This window comes from Pinus tabuliformis, chromosome 6 (assembly GCF_031772625.1).
Source record: "Pinus tabuliformis cultivar Carrire ecotype Pingquan chromosome 6, CPIR1, whole genome shotgun sequence".
Classification (NCBI taxonomy): domain Eukaryota; kingdom Viridiplantae; phylum Streptophyta; class Pinopsida; order Pinales; family Pinaceae; genus Pinus; species Pinus tabuliformis.
Window position 1 is genome coordinate 970,156,060 of NC_142292.1, and position 26,828 is coordinate 970,182,887.

Consider the following 26,828-nt stretch of genomic DNA (forward strand, 5'->3'; position numbering starts at 1 on the left):
TGCAGTTCGATTTTCTTGGCAAATCGATTTCCAGAGAGTAGCAGCAGTTGCTTGAGAGCCATAGATCGAAGCAGGGTCAGTGAGGGGCAGAGACAGTGATCCAGAGGAAGTTTTCTAGATCCAGAGAGGCAACAACGAGGAGGCCGAGTTATTCCCAAAGAGGCAGTGCAACTGCTTCAACAACAATTCGATTTTGTTGGAGAGAAATTTGTTTTGAGTTCCAGAGGTCGGGCAGAGGGTCCTGAGTGCTAGAGAAGCGATTTCCTCAGCATAGACAGGCAAAACGACTTCATTAGAGGCAATTCAGAGGCTATATGTCATAGGGTTTGTGTAGAGCAACGAAGACGCTGACGCAGAGGGTCCAAGATGTGAAAATTCCTAGACTCGAAGGAACCCCTACTGTAGCAAATCTGAATCTACTTCACCTACTTGATTTTTAACATACATTAACCAAGTTATTCTTCTAAATACTGAAGTAAATTACTTCTACAACCTACAACTATTAAATGTTTGATCTCATGAAACAAAAAACAGAGCAAAGAACAAGATACATAGGACACACTTATTTTTGGACACAATAGTCCCCAGAAAAACCTGATGCGGGAAAATCGGTGCAACAATTCTGAGGGTTTATTATTATGCAGGAGAAATATCTGAATACAATTCTAGGATGCTCCTCTAGCAATCCTTTACAGAGAAAATACTGGTGGAATATCTGAGTGAGTTTTACCACACTTCACCTGGCAAAATTCTGACTGATCCGACACAAGACTGGCCAACCCCGACTATTTCTGCGCTGGCCCTGCATAAGCTCTGCGTCAACTTCTATGCCCTCTGCATTAGCTATCCCGGCTGTTACGACAATTCCCGACAGTTCTGACTGTTCCTAACAGTTCTAGATTTTGCGTGACAGACAACTTTTCTGCTTTGCGTTGGTCCTTCTGGCTCTGCGTCAGGACTGTGTGGGCCCAGATTGACCTAGTGTTAGCTCTCCCGACTACTGCGTTGCCTGTCTGCAAGCTCTCTTCGCCTCTCTCTCAATATTCTCCGGAAAGTGCTCCCGGATTCTCTCTGCCCCTCTACTGCTGAATGATCACTTAGTTCGAATTTCTCATCTTCCTAGCCCCAGAAATCAAGCTCTAGATCAATTCGTTCTCTCTGTGTGTGTTTACAAATGAACCCCAAACCTCCATTTTATACTTTTCCTATTGAGTCTTCAACGACCGAAATTAAGTCTCTAATCAACGGCTAAGATTAAAACATGACTTGATCCGCCTTCTAGATCATTCTCACCCATATTTTGATTAATACCCATTAATATTTTAATTTCCCTAAGTTTAGACTTAGGAACTCCATTAAAAATATTAATTATTTTAATAAAATACAATCTGGATGGAATTTCACCAAACGGTTTCTGGGTTCTTTAGAACTCATGTGCCTTAGCCTCTCCACCAATTTTCAAGGTTAGAGCGCTTTCGATGCTACCAAAAACTAACACAAGAGGACAAGTTTATGAAGAGAATTCGTGTCAGGTTGCTTGTGGAAGAGGGGTAATTTCCCTTAAATAATTTTGGCTAGATTTACTTGCTATTTGGATTGCCAGTTGAGCATCATCGATTGTACTCTGATTTCACTGCTGCATAATAAAATAAAACCGTCATCTACTGCATCGGTTTTCTTGCATTGGGTTTTTCCGGGGACATGTGTCCAAAAATAACGGTGTCATTTTTATCTTGTGTGTGCTAGTATTTTCTTAGTTCCAATGCTATTTATTTTTCGCAGTTTTATTTGAGAAGGTTGCAGTGTGTTTATTTTGATGTTGCTGTAGCAATAAACTGAATAATTAATTTATCAGTTAGAAGAAATAATACTAGTTGTTGTAGGTTCGAAGAGGTCTGAGAACTTTCTCTTTGGATGATTCATTATCGACAATGAATCTGATCACACACAATTCCTTTTCAATTGTGATGGCTTCTTCAAAAAATTCAGGACCAAAGTTTCTTTCGCAACCATTTTCACAAATTTTGAAATGATTGCCAGGAATGCAGAAGTTTAGTAGTCAATCATGATGGAGTTATAGGGTTTCATATCCAAGGAGAATTTGTTCAATATCTGATTGAACCTCTAGTTGAAATCCTTAAGTTTCTCTTTCCCCCCATTTTTAAATTACCTAACTCCTTTAATAACATGTCTGGGGCTTGGTAAAGATTTTTGATCTTCTCTGCCTTCATAACAACCAGAGTGCCAGGAAAAATGGCGGTGGATCTTGGGTATCGGCGCTGTGCCTGCATGCACCCCATAGCTTCCGATGACCGCCTGCATTTGCTTCCGTAACCTTTTGTCGACCGCCTGCTTTTGCTCTCGTAGCCCTGTGGTCTTTTTTCGCCGTTCCCCCTAAGCCTTTTGATCCGGGCTACTTCCTGTCTGTCCCCGACTGCTGTTTTTCACCTTTCCTCTCAAGCTTACCCCCCTCTCGTTTGCTAACTTTCACCGTTTGCTGTTGGTGCCTCTGTCCTCTTCTGGCAGCTGTCATTAACAAATATTGACAGTTATGCATGAGTTGGGTGACTTCGAGGAACTTTCGGAGGACGTGCCCATCTGGACACCCACCAGGACCACAGCTGCTGGTTTATTCCCTTTGATATCTGACCTTACTGATGAAATTGAGGCCCTCCCTCGGTTTTCTCTCCCTTGCATCCCGCCGATATTCCTTTCTGAAGACGCTCCCTCTCCCCCTGACTTCATCTCCCAGCCCCTCTCGCCGTGCACCTTGGCCCTTATCGACCCTCTGACAAACCCTAGTCGCCCTTCTCTCGAAGCTGTCTCTCCCTTTTTACCTCCTCAGTCTAACGCTAGTTGCCCTACTCTTGGTGGTGTTTCTACCCCTTTCCCCCCTCTGGTGGCGAACCCCTCCCCCTCTACAAACCATCCCCTGGATTCTGCGGTCCTTGGAGCGGTTCTATCTGCTACTCAGATCTCTTCGGCCACCTCTCGGGGGCATTATACGGGCATTGGACCGATTTCTGGTATCTTCGCATCTATTCCGTAGGCGGTGCCCGAAAACCTTGGGGTTTCTCCTTCTTTGGAACCTGCTCCACCTTCCTCATCTCAGGATACATCAACTTCTGGGAGCTTTGGGGTTTCAAGGAAGAAAAGGGGTCTAAAGCTTCGGACCGGCGCGGTGCCCCTGAACTTTGCAGAGGACATTAAACTATTGGACGCTATGGACACTGCCGAAAAGGTTCTAGTGGGCTGGGTTCGCGAAAGGCATTACAGTGTGGAGAAATTAGAACAATGGGCCTCTGAGGTTTGGAGTGAAAACCTGAAGGATACCCCGAAGGTACAGACATTTGTCAAAGGCTGGTTTGCATTGCACTTCAGCAGTTTGGAGCATACGAACTGGGTGCTATCCACTATATGGCACATTGATCAGGCCCCTGTTTTACTCAGAAGATGGACACCCCTATTTGATCCGGAACGGGAGAGGGTCGATGCCGGCCCTATATGGGTTCGATTGCTCGGACTACCTTTGCATTTTTGGACGGAGGATGTCTTCAGACATATTGGGAATGCCCTTGGCATTTACCTCACTTTCGACACCTCATACCAGTCTTCGGGGAAGATGGCTTATGCCAGGATCTTGGTTCATCTGGACCTTTCGAAGGGTTTGCTCAAATACATCGACATCCGATGGAGGAACTATACCAGAAGACAACAGCTGGATTATGAGGGCGTTCCTTTCCGTTGCTGGAGGTGCCATAAGGTCGGGCATCTTTATAAAGATTGCCCCCTGCTGGGCAAATCTAAAAAACAGCCCTCGACACCGGAATCTACGACCCACCTACACACTTCCCAGGACGTTCATCCTCGGAGCCAGGCTTCTACTACTCCTCTGAACACGGTTGCTTCTGAGGTCTCGGTCGAACAACATAAGACTCCAGAAGAAAAGATTGTTGCACCTCCACAGGCGAAGAAGTGAGGGCGGCCTCCCAACCGTCCTCATTTGCCTCCTCCTACTCGTCCTCAGTCGCCTTCAGAGGGCTTGGTCTCGTTGGGTATGAATCTTCCTTTCAACCCTGTTTCCACTTGCTGCTCATCTCATATTGATTGCATTTTATCTTGTTCTTTCTCTGATCTTCATGTCATGAACCCATCCTCTGATCATCTGGGTTTGGGTCTGGTCTCTGCACCCCCTCTCTTCGCTCCGCTCTCCTGCCAGTTCACTTCTAGCCCCATCTTCTCACATGCCCCTTCCACGCCTACTCCCTCTCACCTCCCAACCCCTTCATCTATCCTCTAGGCCCCCCCTCTTGGGGGGTACATGACTCGCTCGAAATTGAATAGGCAAGCCCAAGACCATGTCGGGCTTGAGATAATCCAACCTCCCCCTCCCCCTAAACTCCATAGGGGCCGACCTTCTTATCTATATAAAGCCCAAGGCACTGCTGAAGATGAGATCGCTTTGGGGGTTCAATCTACTATCCCAGGGACGCTTAGAGCCAGAGAATCCCAGTCTGTCCCTCCATGAAGATTTTTTCTTACAATTGTAGAGGGCTGGCTAGGCCGGACAAAAAACTAGCCCTTCGTCGTTTGCTAACCATTGAACCGCTTGATATTATTTTCCTACAAGAGACCCTAGGACTTGCTATAGACATCTCCCAGTCCCTCCAAAACATGCTTCCTGGTTGGATTTTCATTGGGCTTGATGCCCATGGGAGATCTGGTGGATTAGCTTTGGGTTATAACTCTCGAACCATCAAGTTTCTCAATTGCTGGGGAGGTCTGGGCCATCTTGGTGCAGATATAAGATCTGCTGAATTGGGTATGAATTTTCGGATATTTAATGTTTATGGGCCTTGCTAGAACAGGCCTGCTTTTTGGCAGAACCTCCTGAGTATTGAATTATTCTTGACTGACCCCCTGATCCTTGGTGGTGACCTTAATTTCTCCATTGGATGCTTTGAATCCTGGGGTCACAGGGCACAACGAGACTCCCTTTCGGATTATTTTCTATCTGAAATGGAAGCGCACCATTTGATTGACATCCCCTCTGCAAAAACTCAAGCGACATGGAGGAACAACAGGATTGGGGAAGACAGTTTGGCCCACAGACTTGACCGCTTCCTTGTCAAAGAAAAGGTTATGGACTTGGGTTATAATATCATACATTGGGTAGGTACATGGGGGATCTCTGATCACCTACCCATCTACTTGGCAATTGATGGAGGGCAATCTAAACCTAAAGATCCCTTCAAGTTATGCTCTATCTGGCTCAAGGAAGACTCCTACAAAAGAATGGTCACTGATTTCTGGAAGGCCAACCCCCCTGGGAGGAGGGAAGACAGTATTAAAGGGTTTATTCATAATCTTACAATCCTAAAGAGAATGTCGAAGCTTTGGGCACATAACAAAAGAGTACAGGAGGATCAATCTCTCTGTGGGATTGAATCTGAAATCGCTGCTTTTGAAAATGATCTTGGAGGAATGTACACTTCAAAGGAACATAAGGAAAGGATGGTTTCTCATTATGCTGCCAGAGCAAAAATCCTTAAAGATAAGGAAGAAACCTAGCGCCTAAGAAGCATAGCCATTTGGATGCTTGAAGGGGATGAAAATACAAAATTCTATCACAAGTACGCCAATGGAAGAAAGGCGACCAACACCATATGGCAGCTACAGAATGAGCAGGGGCAGACTGTTAATACCTTCCCACAACTGGCTGAATTAATGTCCTCTCATTTCAAGCGCACATATAGTGCTCCCAGGGACATCAACTTGGCAGAAATCATCAGGGTAGCACAGCTCTTCCCCAGATTTGTGGATCCCGAGGAGGGTGATGATTTGATAAAGGCTGTTACTCTAGAGGAATTGGAAACCACTTTAAAGTGGTTCAAAAAGGATAAAAGTCTGGGACCCGATGGTTGGTCAATAGAATTCTACTTGGCTTTCTTTGACACCATCGGTGAAGACCTGCTCAGAATTGTTGAGGACTCAAGAACCAGAGGATACCTTGAAACCTCAATAACCTCTACTTTCATTGCGCTCATCCCGAAGACAGACAATCTGGACTCCTTTGAGGATTTTCGCCCCATATCCCATTGCAACTGTATATATAAGATCATCGCTAAGATCATAGCAAACAGGATGAAACCTATACTTTCTAATCATATTTTGCCGGAACAATTTTCCTTCCTAAAGGACAGGCAGATTCATGAAGCAGTGGGTACTGCTCAGGAAGTTATACATACTCTACACTCTAGGCGTGGCAAAGGTATGATACTGAAGGTCGATTTATCAAAAGCTTTCGACAGGGTAAATTGGCTATATATTAGAATGTTGTTAACTCATTTAGGTTTTCCTTACTTATTTATCAAATGGATCATGAGTTGCATTACTAATATCCCTTTCAGCATCCCGGTGAACAGTAGAGCCTCTCCATTCTTTACTTCTGAAAGGGGACTGAGACAGGGATGTCCTCTCTCGCCTTTGCTCTTCCTGTGAGTTATGGAAGGACTCAGTAATCTCATCAAAGAAGATCATCGAAGGGGCAGATTAAAAGGCATAAAGATAATAGATGGATGCATCCTGACCCATCTTCTCTTTGTAGATGATAAACTTGTATTTATCAACGGCAGTATTGGGGACATTAGCATCATCAAAGCCAATTTCTCCCTTTTTCAAGAGGCAACATGTATGATCATAAACGACAGAAAGTCCACTTTGACAGCAGCCGAATGCACTCCACATGAGATCTTCTTTGCCCTGCAACGCTTCCATTTCACTCAGCTACAACTATCTGATGGCTTAAAATATCTAGGTTACAAGTTGAAGCCACTAGGCTATAAAATCGCTGACTGGACTTGGCTCATCTCCAAGATGGAGAAAAGACTTAATACTTGGTACCTCAAATACCTCTCGCGAGCAGGACGTCTCACTCTAATCAAAAGCGTCCTGGAGGCCACTCCTGTATATTGGATGTCCCTGGCTTGGATACCCAGAGGCATACTCACTAAAATACAATCCCTCTACTGCAGATTTCTTTGGCAAGGGAACAAACAGGGCGGACTTTTGCTTGGGTTAGGTGGGAGGCCCTGAACCTACCAAAAAAATGGGGGGGGGCTAGGGCCTAAAAAAGCTAGAAGACTTCTCATCTGCACTTGCTGCCAAACTCGGTTGGCAATTAGTCTCAACAAACAGCCTTTGGACAAGGGTTACATATGCCAAATACATTGCTCCGATGCACACTATGGATTGGATTAGAAGACCTCACCTAAACACCTCGGGCTTCTCTATCATCTGGAAGGTCGTCCTAAAAGCTTTGGACCCCATTAGAAAGGGCATCACTTGGAGAATACGTTCTGGGAACACTGTTCGAATCGGTCTCGATCCATGGGTGGGATGTGGGAATATGCACCGTCTTCCTATGGATCTCATACAGTATCTCCAACAACATAACATTTCTTATATTGCACAAATTGTAGACATAGAGAACACCTCTTTCCTCCAACAGGCATGGAAAACTGCTCATCATTTAAACATTCCACCTGTTTGGACACAGCTATGGGAGGACTACACTTAGGCTCTCACAGATGCCCACATTTGTATCCTTGATGGTGACGATGAGATTATATGGGCTCTATCAAAAAATGGACGGTACTCGCCAAAAGAAGGATATCTGATATTGTCGGCACCAAGGAAGCCTCTGATACTTGCCGACTGGTGGAGACATCTTTGGAAGCTTAAAGCTCCTCCCAGAACAAGGCTTTTAATGTGGACTATCCTTCGGAAAAAAATCCCAACTGGTGATAACCTCCTCAAACGAGCACAATATGGTCCCCATTGGTGCAGCATATGCAAGCAGGAGAATGAATCTACTTCCCACCTGTTTCTGGAATGTACGGCTGTTAGTAATCTGTGGAATCTTATCCTTCCCCCCATCGCCCCCTCTGCAATTTGGGCCGACAATACTATTCTTGAGGCCTGGCAATCCTGGTTCAACACTTCAGCATCGCCTAAGCTCAGAAACCTCCCCCTTCTGATTTGCTGGACTATTTGGATTGCCAGAAACCGTTTAATCTTTCAGGACACACTGCAAAATTGGGCTGTTTTGACGGCCAAAGTCATGGCCGATTATTCTCTTATTCCGGACAACCCTCCCCCAAGCAGCTCTCGTATCCCCACCCCAATTCAAATCGACCACAACAAACCTTGGGCTTACTTTGACGGTGTAGCACAAGAGCAAGGCTGTGGGGGGGGAGCTATTCTTCATTTAGACCATCAACATACCTTTAGTATGCTCATAGGCTTCCAAAGAGGCTCTAACAATTCTGCTGAGCTCCTTGCCGCTAAACATATCATTCAGTTCGCCTTGGAAAAAAACTGCAAAGATCTACAATTATTTGGGGACTTAAAAATTATTTGTGACTGGCTGAACAGGAAAACCAGATGTTCTACTTTTGCATTGATTCATATCTTGGATGAAACTTTGAGAATGATTACATCTTTTAATTCTTTTACATGCTCACATATTTACAGGGAGCAGAACGGGGCTGCCGACAGCTTATCCAAAGAGGCTATGATTGGGGAGCAGGGCATCTGGTTGATTAGAGAGCGCCATGGTGATGCTTTCTACCAATATTTCCATCGGCCATTCATGGACCTAAATGTTTAATTTATGTTATTGTATTTGGTTTTGCATAGATCAGGCACATACCATTTTTGTATGTATATATTGACACTGAACAGCATGGATATCAGCATGATATTTGTTTTGGCTTCTGTTATTTTATTGCTACCCCCTGCGTGGATCAATGACAACAATTTTGTTTAAACATGATATGTTTATGAACTGCATATGCACCAGCATCTACAGAATGTAATTTCCTTTCTTAATGAAATTACGATTTTTCCTTATGGGAAAAAAAAATACCAGTTGTTGCAATAGGATTCCAGTTGTGGAATTTTCACACTTTTCTCTTCAAGGAGGCCTAAAGAAGCAGCGACGCTCTCTGTGGATGCAACTTCATAGCAACTTTAGACTTTTATACTTTGGTATGCAATATTTAATGCAGTTGCAAGATAAAAGGTGCACAACCTACCCCTAAGAAAATTCGTTCTTGCCAAGATGAATAACATATGCAACGAGCCAAGATTACAAGTGTTTCATAAATTCGCATTAATTTTTAGGGCACAAGTAAAATCATGACATAGCATTCCATACATTAGACATGAAACATTATGAAATTCGCATGAAAAGAGCACTTACATGACAAAAAGAGTATATCCATCCATAACCTTGCCAAATAGATGCTCCAAGAGAGATAGCGATAGTATTCCACACATCAAAATGCATTTAATCATTCCACAAATTGCAGGTCTGAAATCTTTAGAAAGATATATCCCAAATCCAAATGATGATGAGAGATCAAATGATCCTCTCTTATATTTATATGATCCTCCAAGGGATTTGAATGGCCTAATTATGCCTAATAATGCCCCTACAATAAAAATAATGTGCAAAATAACATCCCTTTGGTGACAAGCCCGCCAAATAGCTCCATAATGTGAAAAATAAGCCTCTCAAGAGGACCGAAATGATAATACAATAGCTAGGAGGGCCATTGGAAGGCCTAGTGAAGTCCCTCATGTGCCATGATGAATAGGAGGGCTCCAATAACAGTGATGAAGGGGGTGGTCCCTTGATCTCCAAGCAAATGACTTGTGGTGCTCCCAAGTGGCTGTGGGGGCACAGAAGCATCCTCATGGGCCTCCATCTGAATTGAACAGGCATGTATCCCATCTACAAGGGCTAGAACAATGATGCAAGGCCTCCCTTGTCTTCCATGGTGAGACAAAACACCATCTAGGCACTGGATCAACAACCAAGTGTGTTGTGCAAGTGTGTAGCCGGCTGGGCATGGTGGTCCAAGTGCATTATCATCATCAAATAAGTCGGAAATGAGTGAGTAATGAATGGTGCTGAAGGATCCCATGGCATGGCTATCTGCTCTCTACTATAGTGGAGGCCCACGACTCTTAACTCACACCCTACAAATGTCAATATGACTCTCTAGAGTGTTGATTTTTGGTAGCATCGGATGTGCTTTTAGCCTCAAAATTTGTAGGGAGGCTAGGACACATGTATTCCATAATACCCAAAAATTGTTTTGGGAAATTCCACCCGGAGACAGTTTTATTAAAATAATTAATTATTTTTAATGGGTGCCTAAGTCTAAACTTAGGAAATTAAAATAATTAAAGGGTATTAATCTAACTGTGGGTGAAACTTCTAGAAGAAGACGAAGATCAAGCCAAAATGATCTGAGCCATTGATTAGGATCTAATTTGGGCCATTGATTCTCAACTGGAGGATTATAAGAGGAGGCTTGAGGGGCATTTGGAAGACACATTGAGTGGGAGATCAGAAGATCGAATTTCTGAAGCACAACTTTTGCCGGGAAGAAAATTCAAAGTGATCTTCTGCAGTGAGGGGCAGGGATAGTTCTGATTGGAGATTTCTCCTGATCCAGGAATACTTAGCAGAGGAGGCAGAGAGAGATCCGAGAGAGGCAGCGAAGAGACTAAGCTGGCCAGCGTAGGCTGACGCAGAGGTAGCGCAAAGCCTTGAGGAGGTTCGTATTTTTGTTGGAGGAATCGATTTTTGAAGCCGAAAGTCGGGGTGTGAGATCGGGAGGTGGAAATCAAATTTCTTGGGAGGCAAATCGATCAATAGAGAGAGTGATGTTGTCCCTAGATGCTGTGATGCTAGTTTGATGCAGTGACTTCACAAAGGCAGCAAAGGGCAAGCCATTCTGTGGCTGGATCAGTCGGGATCGCCTGCGATAGTGTGATGTACTTCTCAATATTCTTCTGTTAGTGATATTCTCTATACTGGATAGCCAGTAAGGCATCTAGAGATTGTATTCAGAAACTACTGCTTAATAATAAGACCCTCAGTTGCTGCACCGGTTTTTCCACATTGGGTTTTTTCGAGGACTTTTGTCCAAAAATAACTATGTAGATGTGTGTGATGTTTATTTCTCTCCTACGCTGTATTTAGTTTCTGCAATTTTTATTTGTGTAGGCTGCAGTGTATTTAATTCGATATTTTCCGTAGCACACAACAAGTAAGTTGGTTAATCAAATTAACAATTAGAAGAATTAACATCAGTTGCTACAGTAGGAATCGGGTAACCGATTTTTCACATGGTCTCACAACACAGATCTTGAGCAGAAGAGCTCAAAAGCAGAAAGGAAGAGGAGTTCAAAATTACTGCAAAGGCAGTAATTTGAAACCCCAGAGGCATTGCAGTTTGTGGGCCAAGGAGGTCGAAGTTTTGAGGAGAATTCGATTTCTTTGAGTGAGTTGATAGAGAAATTCGATCTCCAGATTGAAGCTTTCCAGAGGCCGAAGTGAACAACGTACTTTTCCTTGCAGAGCAGATCTTTAGCCGGGATGCAAATATTTTGGAGCAGTTGTTGGCAGAATAATGTCAGTGGGAGAGAAGGAGATACACTAGAGGGAATTCTTTCTCAGAGGACTTCCAGCCAAGAAGTTTGATTTCTCATTTCTGAGCAGCAACAGGGAGCAACAACTCTACTACTCCAGTAGGGAGTGCATAGGCTAGCCTAGTGCCGCGCAGAGGAGAGAGGAGGAAATTCGACTTTTTCATTGGCAGAGATGGCAACTAGTGGATTGCGAGATTAGGACCGGTTAGATGGTGCATCGAACTATGTGATCTGGAAGGCAAGGATGTCATGCCTTTTGGATGAACATTTTCTCAAGATCTACGTCGACAGTGTGGTAGCTAAGCTCGCGGATCCAGATTCGCTCAATAAGTACAAGGGAGAAATGGTGAAGGCCAAGCAAATGATCCTCGACAGAGTGAAGGATCATGTAGTATGTCACATCTGTGGCAAAGGGATTGCCAAGGAGATGTGGGATGCCTTGTCCATACTATATCAGGGATCTTACGAGCAGTGGAACATGTACCTGGAGTACTAGATGAGATCCACGCAGATGCAGAAGGGGGAACACATTGATCCATTCCTTGCAAAGCTTTAGGAAACACGAGACGAGTTGGAAGCTGTGGGGTCAAAACCTCAGCCTATCGAGATGGTGAGGCTGGCCCTGAATTTAGTCTCAGAAGCGTGGCAAGTATTTGTCTAGAGAATCTTGGGTAGGGAGAAATTGCCAGACTGGGAAGGAATGTGGGCCACTCTTCAGCAAGAAGAGATGAGAAGGGACTTGGTCAAGTGTAAACTTGATGGCAGCAGCAGTAGTGGGAAGAAGCCCAAGGAGGAGGATGAGAATGCAACCCTCACATCTAAGGGGCAACAGGAGCAACGAAAGAAGAAGAAAGATATTTCGAAGATCAAGTGCTTTCGATGTGGCAAAATTGGTAACTAGCTACACAATGTCCTCTCAAGAATAAGGACAAGGACGAGAAGCATGATTCGAAGGCTACATCCGCACAGATCGAGGAGGAGGAGTTTGCCATGATTGCCTAGAGGTGGGGTGATATAGAAATGTAGTTTGAAAGAACTATAGATGGGCAGGATCCTTGAGGAGTCCACCTCTTGGATCAATACCTTGCTACGAGAGCCCAGATCAAAAGTAGTAGGATGGATCGAGTCAGTTGATGTAGAGGAGTATCAGAGTGACAGTTGTAGTGGCTAGGAGCGCCAAAGACTGAGTAATGTAGAGCTAGAGTTGGCAGCAGTGTAGTTGGCACAAAGCAGAGTCAGCAGCAGCATAGAGGCTTCAGATAGTCACCACAGAGACTAGCAGTGATCAAAAATCCAGCAACAGATGCATCATGCTGAACACCTGTTCAGTAATTTTGGATGCCTTTCCGTTGCTAATGCAATAGCAACAATTTTTGGAGAAGGGTGCATTGCAGATGCAACGTTGGCAATGGCAGGGCCAACAACAACATTGATGTAGAATTTGAGAGGGAGTTGGAGTACAGATGTAGTGTTGGCAGTGGCAGCAGCAGTGCAAATGCATCATTTGTGCTGTAGTTGGTGAGTAGCGATGTCAGACATCAACAGCACAGAGGGAGATGTTACAGAGAAGGATGATGCTTCAGTAGGTTGCATTACTAGGGCACATTCCTCGCTAAGAGGGAGTGTTGATTTCTGGTAGCATCAGATGTGCTCTTAGCCTCAAAATTTGTAGGGAGGCTAGGACTCTTGTATTCCACAATACCCAGAAATTGTTTTGGGAAATTCCACCCAGAGACAGTTTTATTAAAATAATTAATTATTTTTAATGGGTGCCTAAGTATAAACTTAGGAAATTAAAATAATTAAAGGGTATTAATCTAACTGTGGGTGAAACTTCTAGAAGAAGCCGAAGAACAAGCAAAATTGATCTGAGCCATTGATTAGGATTTAATCTGGGCCATTGATTCTCAACTGGAGGATTATAAGAGGAGGCTTGAGGGGCATTTGGAAGACACATTGAGTGGGAGATCAGAAGATCGAATTTCTGAAGCACAACTTTTGCTGGGAAGAGAATTCGAAGTGATCTTTTGCAGTGAGGGGCAGGGATAGTTCCGATTGGAAATTTCTCTTGATCCAGGAATACTCAATAGAGGAGGCAGAGAGATCTGGGAGAGGCAGCGAAGAGACTAAGCCGGCCAGCGTAGGCTGACGTAGAGACAGCGCAAAGCCTTGAGGAGACAGCTAACAGACTTGGACCACCTATTGGAGTGCATTGAGAAGCACCTTGACCTAAGTTACCGGAAACGTGGATCCCCATTTCCGAAACGGAAACGGATACAATCCTTGTCCGCAACGCCGTAAAAACGTTTTTGTTCCGTTTCAAAAAATCAAAAACGTCGGATTCAGAATTGGATACGTTTCCAAGGGGTTTTAATTTTTTTGGACCTGTTTCCAGATTTAAATCGTGATTGGAATCCACCCTTAAAATGTTAAAACACATGAAAATTTGTTCAAAATTTTATACAAACAGAAGGGTTTGATTAATGTCTTCATAAAGAGATTTATTTGAGCGATAATTTTCAGTTTGGTTAAGGTTTTGTTAATTGTCATTGATTTTGCTCTTGATTTCGTAAATCCCTGCAATATATTAAATCATGTCTAGCCAATCTTTTGCCTGCATATAGTCAAGAGACCAAGTTGACATTGAGAAGATTGAAATGTTCAAATAGGTCTTGACAGAATATCTCAATGATCCCATGGGCCTTTTAATTGTCATGCAAGGAAGATAGATACCATCTGCCATGCATGACACATTCTTTGAAGGAGTTGGACCTGAAAGCACAAAAGTTGTAGCATTTCTAATTACATTACTAATGATGATGATAATATGTTGAATGTTATAATAAACGCTAATGATGATGACAATGTTTATGCTGAATTGATGATGATGATTTGTTTATGTTGAATTCATGATGATGATTATGTATTTTTAGATATAGACTCTAGATTCTAAAAGATGAATGGTAATATATATATATATGCCGTTTCCTTGCCGTATCGTATCCGTTTCAAACCCCGTATCCGTATCCGTTCCCGTATCTGTTTCAGTGCAACTTAGACCTTGACATCCCCCCCACTATTGGCTGCTCACCCGATAGCAACAAGGAGTTGATCCAGGTTGCAGCAACAGATTTGAACTCCTATGCCTAGTCTGTTCACTCTTATTATGTCTTTGGTTCATCAATCTTCTGTTTCTTTGACTTTCTCTGATGGCCTCAAAGGTCCGATTATCAGTCTATGTATTTTGTATTTTGAATCTCTAACTAGTGTTCTGTCCTCTGCCTCTCTCGAAGGGGCTCATTTTAGGCTATTGTCAGGTTTCCCCAATGACCAGCTAGTCTAAACCCTTCAGATTTTCTAGTAATTTCTTGTTCAGAAGGTAATACAAACTTTTATTTCACAAAAAAAGTTGGTTGGATATAAATCCGGTCGTTATCACTGACTGAATCCAAGGAGAGAAGCTAGATTGCTAAATAGTGAAAGTGGTCATGAGATCATCTTGAGATATCTGTTCTAGAGTGATAATATTTGGGCTTGCATTAACCTATAAACTTTTGTAGCCTGCGACTCACCATGATATGTTATTTCAAATAAACTGCTGCAATTGGCTTCAACTTTTTTATATGAAATATATGAGACTTTAGCCTCCCTGCAAACTGAAATTTTAGATAGCCCCAAAATAAAACTTTCCCTCCCGCAGAAAATGGGTTGTCCATCTTGCAGTATTATGAAGATCATGTTTATGTTAGCTATAAAATAAGATACTTTTAACTCTGGATGCAGTTAGCTTACTTAATTTATTGGAAGCTTAATATAATAATGACTGTTGAGGGTTGGCTCCCCAAAACAATGAGGGTTGACTATTTAAGCATCTTCAGCATTTTTGTAGAGCTATAGAAGATGATCAATGATAAAGTTGCATATTTCATATATTACGGTTTCAACATCGTATAAATTTTCAAAAGCAGATGTTTTGCATGTAAGATTGGACTTGTCCTGAATTTTATGTAGACTCTTATCGGAAGATAGTCAAATTTTATAGGATTTCAATTAGGGCTAAGGTTTATTTACAATCAAAGCTTTTGAACAGATAGTGGGAGTATCACTTTTTTCTACTATAAATATAATTTTCTAATCTCTCCCTACATGAATGGACAAGATCAATTTTTTAAATATACATTTGTGTCTTTAAGGATGTGATGTTTTCTAATTATCTATGTTATACCTCAGTTTTTAGAGGAGATGACATTCGAACTTAAGGATCCCACCTTCTGCTATGCTATTTATAAAGTTCCAGAAAATTTCTGCTCCCTTACAACAAAGATTGTGTCATGGTTAGCTGAGGTTGAGATATCTAAGGTAATTGTGACTCCATTGTGATATGCATGGTTCTAATTCATGTCAATGCTTGTGAGACAATTTGATTCCTTTCACACCTGGATCTAACATGGTATACTTGAAGATGATCAGGTGCAGAATCTAGATGCAATGTATAGTGCAGCAATGCATGCCATGGAAGAGTCAAAACAATATGATAGCTGCAGGGTTTCACTTTGGCAATCATGCTTACGAAGTATAACAGATGAATATTTCAACTGAGAATTATATTGATGCAAGCTGTCAAAATAGGATTCAAGAGAGATGGTAAGGTCATCTGTACTTTATTTTTTGATGAATGTCACAAACATATTGATTTCAAATTTTCAAGTCAATTGCATTTCAGAAACTAGAGCAAGTTAAGAAATTCAGGATTGCTTGCTTTCTCTATTGGGATGTGTCAATATCTCAAAGCAAGGAAGTGAGTATTATCATGTTCACATATCCATATGGTTGCATATTCACCATATGCAGAAGTACATATGTATGTATGTTCAATATTGGTGATCTCTCTCTCATTGCTGATTTACAGAAAGTACAAGGTGTTGTTTTTCATGGGGCATTTTGGGTACTGGTGGTGTGATATAAATTTATAAATATCAGAAATCATTAGGCCAGAGGGTATAGCTTTGTTGTTTAGGCCATTAAGTATGTTTTGAATTGACAAATATCAGAAGGATTTGTTTTATTATTTTAGATGGTTGCCCATTCTTTTTCATGAGACGAAGAATCCTACTTTTATCTAGTTGCTCATTCTATGTATTTGTCTTCCAATATTTGATTTCCATTGCAACGACTTAAAAGTAATAGAGTAGTCTTTTTAGTGGTGTTCTAGAAATGTTTATCGTCCCAAGGAAGCAAGGTTGCTAGGGTTCATAGGTGTGGGGGGGGAAGCATTTTGAAAAGTAAGGTTCATTAAGATTTGGGGATGTGTGACACACATGCATGCATGCATTACTGTTTATAGTCCCATGGAACAAAGTTTGCTTGTGTTCATAGGTCTGGGGACAGCATTTTCAAAATCAAGGTCTATACTGGTTTTGGGGTGCATGGCAGAAGTGCTCACCTGCAAGAATAGAATGTATTATGTATGTTATATAGTACACATGTTGTGCAACGACATCCTAAATTGTATTATGTAATTATTTGTAACAATGTTAAAAAATCAGCTTAGAGGAAAAATAGGTGAGTTTGGATTTTAAGAGATGGAGTAAGACTTGACAAAAACTTGTGGAATAAAATAAATTTTAAAATACCCAACTTTTGATAAAAGAAGATCTAATTCATTAATATAAAATATTACAATATCCATGTCGTGCAAAATATCAATGTAAGTCCAAAATTCATTGATATAATATGAGCTATGACATCTATCTCATGGTAACCATGTTTCTTGCCAAGCATGGCTGATAGCACGGGGAAAAGTCTAAACCGTAAATTGACACAGTATCTGAGAATTAAGAATCCTGGAATCATGAGTCGTGAATGTCAAGCCTCTATGATGTTCCTATAGCTCTCTCAATCTTGAGAAAATCTAAGTCTTGATTTGGAAAAAAGGGAACCTCCTTGGTCTTGACTAGATCATGCTAGATTTACATTGTTCAAGTCATTTTTCCTGATGATACCTCCTACAATGACAATGTTGAAAATTTTACTCTCTACTGTCTAAATTAATACATATTGGATAATAGAAACAAAATTTTATAGAATCAAGACTCGATTTTCTTCACCTTTAATCTACTTGATGTGATGTTGAAGATTATAGTGGACTCATATGAGATCATTCAATAATTTTTGTGCTAACTGATTGCAATTCTTAGAGTGGATTTTCCTATGTTGCGCTGGCTGTGGGGGCGGGGGACAGGGGTACGGGGGGACGAGTTTTCTGGACGGCTAGAGCGCACCCCCAAATTTTCAGGGGACGGTAGGTTGGGGACAGCAAGTGCGGCAACTAATTTTTATATTTATTAAAAAATTAAAATTAATAAAATTTAGTAATTCAGCATAAACATGAATGATAAATTAAAATATAAAAATTAGAACTATTACTAATTTTGAAATTCAAATTACAAAATAAAATACTAAAGTCTAATACTATCTAATCATCATTGTGCATCACAAAAACAAATCTCATCATCATTGCCCATTGTCAAGAACTTAAGAAGTACTATTAGTCTGCTACAACCTACAATCTACTACTATCTACATAATCATTCTCTGATGCATAATGAATCATTTCAAAATTTAAGTAGCAGCTAAACTTTAAAGACTAAAAGTAAAATTTAATAAAAATGTAAACATGGACAAGTCATTAAAATTTAATTATAAATCCCAAATTAAGAGTCTAGAAATTAAGAACCTTGTGAGACCTATCATCAGTTTAATGTATATCATAATCATTCAGAATCACTATTATTTACAGAGCACAAAGATTATTACCATCCCGTCTATTTACCTTATAACATTAAGTGTTAAAGATGAGTTAGCCATTGTAATGTTTATTTCAAGAGTAACAAATGTTATGTACAAAAGTAATAATGTCATAAAGTGAAATAAATTATATATAATAAATGATGTTTATGTTAATGTATCCAAGGAATTAGTTGATTGGTTCCTAAAATGAATAATGGAACTTGCTACGTATATAGACAACACCACTAGTAATTTAGTAGCACATTGATATATCATCTAGTCTCTCCTGCTTGTCTTATGCATATATTTAACATGGTATTAAAGTCATGGTGATTGTGGCATAGGGAAGTTTCAAAGATTCATGCCAAGAAAAGGTTTGTCACAGACATGGAGAAAGAGACAACTTCAAATTGAAGGCAAATTAAATCATGGAGTATAGTGGTTGTAGACTGTAAACTTGAATAAATTCATTAAAATTTAATTATAAATCCCAAATTAAGAGTCTCAAAATTCACCCTGTCGCTTGACTTTTACCTTGCCTGCAACCTTCGTTCGAGTTCTCTCAGCTTTGTTTACCTTTGCCACTGTGAATGAAGTTATCTTGTTCAGCGTTACCTTCCCCGTTGTCGCAGAATTCACTTGACTCTTACCTGCAATCCTCACAACCTGTGTTTACCTGCAACCCTCCCTCGAGCATAGGTTTAGTTTGTTGATTTCTGGTATCATTGGATGTGCTCTAAGCCTCAAAATTTTAGGGAGGCTTGGACACATGTATTCCACAATACCCAGAAATCGTTTTGGGAAATTCCACCTGGAGAGAGTTTTATTAAAATAATTAATTATTTTTAGTGGGTGCCTAACTCTAAACTTAGGAAATTAAAATAATTAAAGGGTATTAATTAAACTGAGGGTGAAACTTCTAGAGGAAGACAAGGATCAAGCCAAAAGGATATGAACCATTGATTATAATCTAATCTGGGTCGTTGGTTCTCAACGAGAAGATTATGAGAGGAGGCTTGATGGGCATTTGGAAAAGACATCAAAGAGAGATCAAGAGATTGAATTTCTCAGAGAGGGCAGCGCAATAGTTGCTAGAGAGAAGATCGAAGTGATTTCTTGTAGTTAGGGGTAGGGATAGTTCTAGAGGGAGATTTCCTGATCCAAGAATACATTGCAGAGGAGGCAGAGAGAGATCCAAAAAAGGCAGCGCAGAGGCTATGTTGGGTAGCGTATGCTGACATAGAGGAAGTGCAGAGCTTCAGGGAGAGTCTGAAATTCAGCTTGGAAGTCGAGTTCTTGAGCCAGAAGCTGAGGTGTGAGACCGGAGAGACAGAGGAACGAAGCTCCAGACAACAAGAGATCCAGGAAGAGGTGACACAGATCCCCAGAGAGGTTGATGCAGAACTGTGTAGGTTGACGTAGTGGCTGCGCAGATCCAGTATGTGGCTAGCCATCCAGGGCTTGGATCAGTGTCGGATCGCCGGTGATAGTGTGAGGTATTTCTCACTAATCTTTTGCCAGTTAGATTCTTTGTATTGGATAGACATCAAGGCATCCAAAGATTATATTCATAAAACAACAACTTAATAATACAAACCCTCAGTTGCTGCACCGGTTTTCCCGCATTGGGTTTTTCTGCGGACATTTGTCCAAAAATAACAGTGTCATGTGTTGTGTATTTATTTCTTGCTCAATTTCTTGTTTCCACATTTAATTTAATTGGTGAACGTTGCAGTGTATTAGTTTCGGTATTTGTTGTAGGATGCAGTAAATAATTTATTCAGTAATTAACAAATAGAAGGAACTTAATCAGTTGCTGTAGTAGAAATTTGGGCTTCCAAATTTTCACATGCTATCGAAGATGCAGGTGAAACAAGAGCGCAGAGCCGGAAGAGCCCAACGCTGAAAAGGAGGGTCGAAGTTTTGCATAGGTAGAAAATTGAATCCCCAAAGGGATTGTGCTGTCCAGGCCCGGAGGGTAAAATTTTCGAGGAAGGTCTTTCTCTGAGTGAGTCGACAGAGAGGTAAGACTTCCACATCGAAGTTTGCGAGGGTTAGAGGGAGCAATGCAAAAGCTTCAGTGTAGAGGAGGTTAATGGTGTGACGTAGTTTTCTGCAGTAGTTGCTGAGGCAGAAAAACGTCAGAAGGAAGAAGAGACATCGAGCTGTAGTCAGACGGACTACAGGCAATGAGGGGCAGGATCCTCAAGGTACCCAGCCTCTTGGATTAGACCTTGCTACGAGAGCCCCGAAGAGGAGTAGTAGTACTGGCAGATGTCAGTAGAGACGAATGTGGATGGAGCGATAGAGAGAGCTACAGTGCAAGATTCCCAGCACAGCATAAGGTAGCAGTGCGAGAAGCACGAGAGTGTTGCACCAGTGCAAGATGGCACAGAAAGGTGTGCAATGGTGCGAGATGCATGGAGTTGATGTAGCAGTGCAGATGTCAGAGAGGGAGCACTTGTCAATGACAGAGGGAACTTCAACATCGTGAGTGTTTCTAGCCTGACAGAGATGTCAGAGTTGGGAGATCAGTTACTTACTTCTCAGTAACTGGGTTGCAGTGCAACAGTTAGCAGTGACAGTGCTATGGGCAGCACATGCAACAAAATGAGAGGGAGTTGTAGTATGGATGCAGCAGTGGCAGTGGCAGGGCCATGGGTAGCAGTACGGGATGCAGCAATGCAGATGATGGGCAGCAGGCCTAGCATCTGCACAGGGATCGATGCCGGATGATCAGAGTGATACTCAATGAGGAGTATTGCTAGAGCACAATCCTCGCTAAGAGGGAGTGTTGATTTCGGGTAGCATTGGATGTGCTCTAGCCACGAAAATTGGTGGAGAGGCTAAGGCACATGAGATCTCCAATACCCAAAAAGGCTTTGGGTAGATTCTAAACAGTTTGGGAGAAGTTAAAATAGTTAATATTTTTAATGGAGTCCCTAAGTCTAAACTTAGGGAAAATAAAATATTAATGTGAATTAATATAAAACTGTGTTAGAATGGTCCAAAAGTCATGGATCAAGCCAGATCTAATCTTAGCCGTTGATTAGGGACTTAATTTCGGTTGTTGATTTGTCAACGAGAAAAGTATAAGAGGAGGCTTCAGGGTCACTTGGAGAACACACCAAGAGATCAAGATTTCGACTTTCTGGGGCTGGGTTTGCTAAGAAAGTTGAGAGAGTGATCAGAGTTGCAACTGCGGAGCAGTGAATACAAAAGCAGAGAGGCAGAGATAGCACTGGGAGGATCAGCGTAGTAGCCAAAGAGAGGGACACAGAACGAGCCAAGGGTTCACGCAGAGCCAGGCAGGGCTCACGCAGAGCTAGCCAGGGCTCACGCAGAGCCAACCAAGAGCTGCGTAGTGCCTCAGAGGGCCAACATGAGTGACACAGAGGGACAAAGGACTAACGTAGGCCAAGCCTGAGTGATGCTAGGCCAACGTTGGGCCAGAGAGAGCTGACGTAGTCCTTAGAGGTTGACGTTGGGGTTTCGTGGGGCAGATTGGAGCTGTAGAGTTGTCGGAGTGTTTATCCGAGGTTTCAGCCGGAATATCTGCTTCCGAGTAGAGAGGTACTACTGCCGAGCTTTTTCTCTATTGGGTGAGCCGGATTTGGCACCCAGATTGTATTTTGAAACTACTTAATAAATCAAACCCTCAAATAACTACACCGGTTTTCCAGCATTGGGTTTTTCAGGGGACATTAGTCCAAAAACAATGGTGTCACTTGTGTGCTTGTTTCTGTTTCCTTTAGTTGATGATTTATAATGTGTTGAGCATGTGCTTGTATTTATTTCCAGTATTTACGTGGTAAATAACTTGTTAATTAACAAAACAAGTAGGTAGGAATAAATTAGTAAAATACATGAAGGGTTTCTAACAGTTAGACTTAGAAACTTCAACACAAGAAGCATGATCCGAAGGCTGCATCTGCAAAGAATGAAGAAGAGGAGTTTTCCATGATTGCCCAGATACCTCCATGGGAGAGGTGGGGTGATCTAAAATGGTAGCTCGAAAGAACTATAGATGGGCAAGATCCTTGAGGAATCCACCTCTTGAATCAATACCTTGCTATGGGAGCGTAGATGAGGAGTAGCAGGATGAACCAATGTTAGTTGGTGTAGAGGAGTGACAATTACAGTGGCTAGGAGCGCCAGAGACTTAGCATCATAGAGAAGAATTGTTAGTAGTGCAGTTGGCACAGTGTAGAGTCAACAGCAACGTAGAGACTTCAGAGGGTCAACGTAGAGACTAGCAATAGCCAAAACTCCAACAACAAATACATCATGTTGAACACCTATTCAGTAATTTTGGATGCTTTTCTGTTGCTGATGCAGTAGCAACAACTGTTGGAGAAGGTTGCACTGCAGATGTAGTATTGGCAGTGGCAATGCCAGCAACAACACAAATGCAGAAATCATGAGGGTTGCAGTACAGATGCAGTGTTGGCAGTGGCAGGGTCAGCAATAGTATAGATGTAGTATTTGCGCAGTAGTTGGTGGGCAGCGATTTCAGACATCAATAGCGCAGAGGGAGATGTTACAGAGAAGGGCGATGCTACAGCAAGTTGCATTACTAGAGCACATTCCTCGCTAAGAGGGAGTGTTGATTTTTGGTAACTTCAGATGTGCTCTAAGCCTCAAAATTTGTAGGGAGGCTTGGGCACATGTATTCCACAATACCCAGAAATTGTTTTGGGAAATTCCACCTGGAGACATTTTTATTAAAATAATTAATTATTTTTAATGGGTGCCTAAGTTTAAACTTGGGAAATTAAAATAATTAAAGGGTATTAATGAAATTGAGGGTGGAACTCCTAGAAGAGGACGAGTATCAAGACAAAATGATCTGAGCCATTGATTAGAATCTAATTTGGGTTGTTGGTTTTCAATGAGAAGATTATAAAAGGAGGCTTGATGGGCATTTGGAAAAGACATCGAAGAGAGATCAAGAGATCGAATTTATTAGAGAGGGCAGTGCAACAGTTGCTAGAGAGAAGATCGAAGTGATTTCTTGCAGTGAGGGGTAGGATAGTTCTGGAGGGAGATTTCTTGATTCGGGAATACATTGCAGAGGAGGCAGAGAGAGATCCAGAAGAGGTAGTGCAGAGGCTACGCTGGGTAGCATATGCTCACACAGAGGCAACACAGAGCTTCAGAGGGAGTTCGAAATTCAGCTGGGAAATCGAGTTCTCGAGGCAGAAGCCGGGGTGTGAGTCCAGAGACAAAGGAACAAAGCTCCAGACAACATGAGATTCGGGAAGAGGTGACGCGGATCCCTAGAGAGGTTGACGTAGAACTGTGTAGGTTGACGCATTAGCTGTGCAGAGCCAGCGTGGGGCCAACCATCTAGGGCTTGGATTAGTGTTAGATCGCCAATGATAGTTTGAAGTATTTCTCACTAATCTTCTGCTAGTTAGATTCTTTGTATTGGATAACCAACAAGGCATCTCAAGATTGTACTCAGAAAACTATTGATTAATAATGCAAACCCTCAGTTGCGGCATCAGTTTTCCCGCATTAGGTTTTTCCGAGGACATTTGTCCAAAAATAACGGTGTCATGTGTTGTTTATTTCTTTCTTGTTCAGTTTCTTATTTCCGCTTTTAATTTAATTGGTGAAGGTTGCAGTGTATTAGTTTCGGTATTTGCTGTAGGATGTAGTAAATAATTTGTTCAGTAATTAACAAATAGAAGGAACTTAATTAATTGCTGCAGTAGAAATTTGGGCTTCCAAATTTTCACATAGTTTAGTGTGTCTGTGATAGGTTTAGTTTAGTCAATGAGTTTTAGGTTGCGATAGGGTTTAGGTTTCAATTTTTGTTTTTAAATTTTTTGACTTTAAAGTCTATAACATAGGTTTTAATATTCTTTTTAATTAAATAAATAAATTACTAATTATAATCAATTAATTAGCAAATAATTAATTAAATGAAGAGACATTTGTCCCCAAGGGACATGTCTCGCTGATTAGGCATGGCCAATCAACTCCTATTAAGGAGCACCGTTTCAGCCTTGTAAACAACATTCAATTTTTATCAATATATATATAAACATATTACACTCAGAATTTACCTGGTGTTTTATTATCAGTTATAAGCAAATTAGACATTTATATTGCTAACAGTGGTTTTACAACTGTGAAGCTGAAACAAGAAGAGGAATCCTCAGAAGACAGCTCTGACGAAGAGGACAATGAAGAAAATGCAAACCCTAGTCCAGAATCAGAAGATGATATGCCACGAATTTCCATAGCAGCCATCACAAGGATAGCTCAACCACAGACACTGAAGCTTAAAGGTTACATCAAGAAGCAAAGCGTTATTGTTATGGTGGACTCAGGAAGTACGCACAACTTTGTAGATGTCAATGTTGCAAAAAGACTGAACATCTTTGCTTACCCGGTAGCAGACTTAAAAGTTATGGTAGCAGATGGAAAGCATATAGATGGAGTTGGCAAGTGCCATAAAGTTAAGTTGCAATTAAGCGACTATGCAATGGAGTCCAGTTTTTATACAGTTCCCCTAGGAGGAGTAGATGTTGTTTTAGGTGTACAATGGTTAAGAACACTAGGCACATATCTAGCAAATCACATAAAACAATTCATTAGATTCAAATGGGATGGACGAAAATATTAGTTGTTTGGGTTTCAGGCACCACCAACACAAGTCATCTCTGCTCAACAGATGAAGAAGCTTATTTGCAAGGGGGCACCAACATTTATTGCACAATGTTAGCACTTGGAATTATTATCGACAAAAGGGACTCATCAAACATCAGAGATTTCATCCTTGATCCAGAGATACGAGAAGGTTTTCCAAGATCTACCAATGAAGTTACCTCGAGAAAGGCAAATTGAACACATTATCGAAGTCAAACCCGACTCAACTCCAGTTAATGTTAAGCCATATTGTTATCCCCATCACCACAAGACATAAATAGAACGCTTAATTCAAGACCTGCTGAAGCATGGAATCATTACAAAGAGTAGAAGTCCATACGCTGCACCCGTAGTATTGGTCAGAAAGAAGGACAGATCTTTCCGATTATGTATAGATTACAGAGGCTTAAACAAAATCACTATTAAGCATAAGTTTCTGATTCCGTTCATTGATGAAATGCTAGATGAATTACATGGTGCAGAATATTTTTCCAAGTTAGATCTAAGATCAGGTTACTACCAAATACGAGTAAGGTTAGAAGACATCGAAAAGACAACATTTAGGACTCATGAAGGGCATTACGAGTTCAAGGTCATGCCATTTGGATTAACAAATGCACCAACCACCTTCCAAGCAACCATGAATGAGCTCTTTCACCCTTATCTTAGGAAGTTCGTATTAGTTTTCTTCGATGATATTTTAGTCTACAGTAAGACGTGGAAAGAACATCTCAAACATCTAGAAGAAGTGTTGTCTATTTTGGAAAAGAACCAGTTTTACGCCAAGCTATCAAAATGTACGTTTGGGCAGAAGGAAGTTGAATACCTAGGTCATATTATATCAAGGGAAGGAGTCCAAGTGGATCCCAACAAAATCAAGGCAATCAAAGAATGGCCCAAACCCAAGAACATATCTAAGTTGAGGGGCTTTTTGGGTTTAACAAGGTATTACAGAAGGTTTATAAAAAACTACGCACATCTGACAGCACCCCTGACAAATTTGTTAAAGAAAAATGCTTTTAAGTGGGATGACCAAGTAGACAAGTGTTTTGAGAAATTAAAGGAAGTGATGTCAATCACACCAGTACTAGCAACTCTTGACTTCTCCAAACCGTTCGTAGTCGAATGTGATGCTTCTGGGTTTGGAATTGGCGTTGTATTGATGCAGGACAACCACCCTATAGCATTTGAGAGCAGGAAACTTAATAAACAAGAAGGCTTAAAATCAACATACCAAAAGGAGATGCTCGCCATCATACACGCTCTAACGAAATGGCGCCAGTATTTGCTTGGAAGTAAATTTTCAATCCGAACCGACCACAACAGTGTTCAATTCTTACTTTAGCAAAAGACATTATCAACAAAACAACATAAGTGGATGGAGAAGTTGTCAGCTTTCGATTTAGAAATATTACACAAGAAGGGAAAAGAGAATGTCGTAGCTGATGCACTCTCACGCAGTGTTTTAAGATTCGGCCGGCTCGGAACCGATTGGGCCGAGTTGGTCCGAGTCAAGGCCTCACCGGGTCGACTTGGCCAGTGAACCGGTTCGGCGGGCCGGGTTATTACTGAGGCGGCCGAGTTGTCTAACAACTTGGCAGGCTCGGTAATAACCCGGCCGGCTTGGCCAAGTCTGAGCCTACTCAGCCGGGTTGGATGACAGCGGCTTGTGAATTAAAAAACAACGATTTTTTTAAATTTTTTTGCTTTTGGGGGACTCCAAGGTTTTCACGATGATACTTTAATGGTTTTTTGTCCCTAAATAAGTTTATCTTGCTTGATCTTGAGAGGTTTGTTTAGGTGGTATCACATATGTAGTAGAGATTCCTTAAGGGATAGCTTCATTCTTCTTCAAAAGCTTCCAATAGGTT

At 41.5% G+C, this 26,828-nt stretch overlaps 1 protein-coding gene across 2 annotated transcripts in view; it reads left to right on the forward strand.

The window, feature by feature from the left end:
- The window catches only part of LOC149262223 (ATP-dependent DNA helicase Q-like 5), a 205,141-nt gene that overhangs the window by 139,688 nt on the left and 38,625 nt on the right, over nt 1-26,828 (forward strand). For both annotated transcript variants that reach the window (XR_016258848.1, XM_089423631.1), the window contains exons 11-12: nt 15,739-15,867; nt 15,979-16,152. Coding sequence is in view for 1 of the 2 variants with exons in the window: in XM_089423631.1 (XP_089279757.1) it covers nt 15,739-15,867; nt 15,979-16,107 (258 nt within the window). In the remaining variant the exon portion in view is untranslated. The remainder of the gene's footprint in view (nt 1-15,738; nt 15,868-15,978; nt 16,153-26,828) is intronic.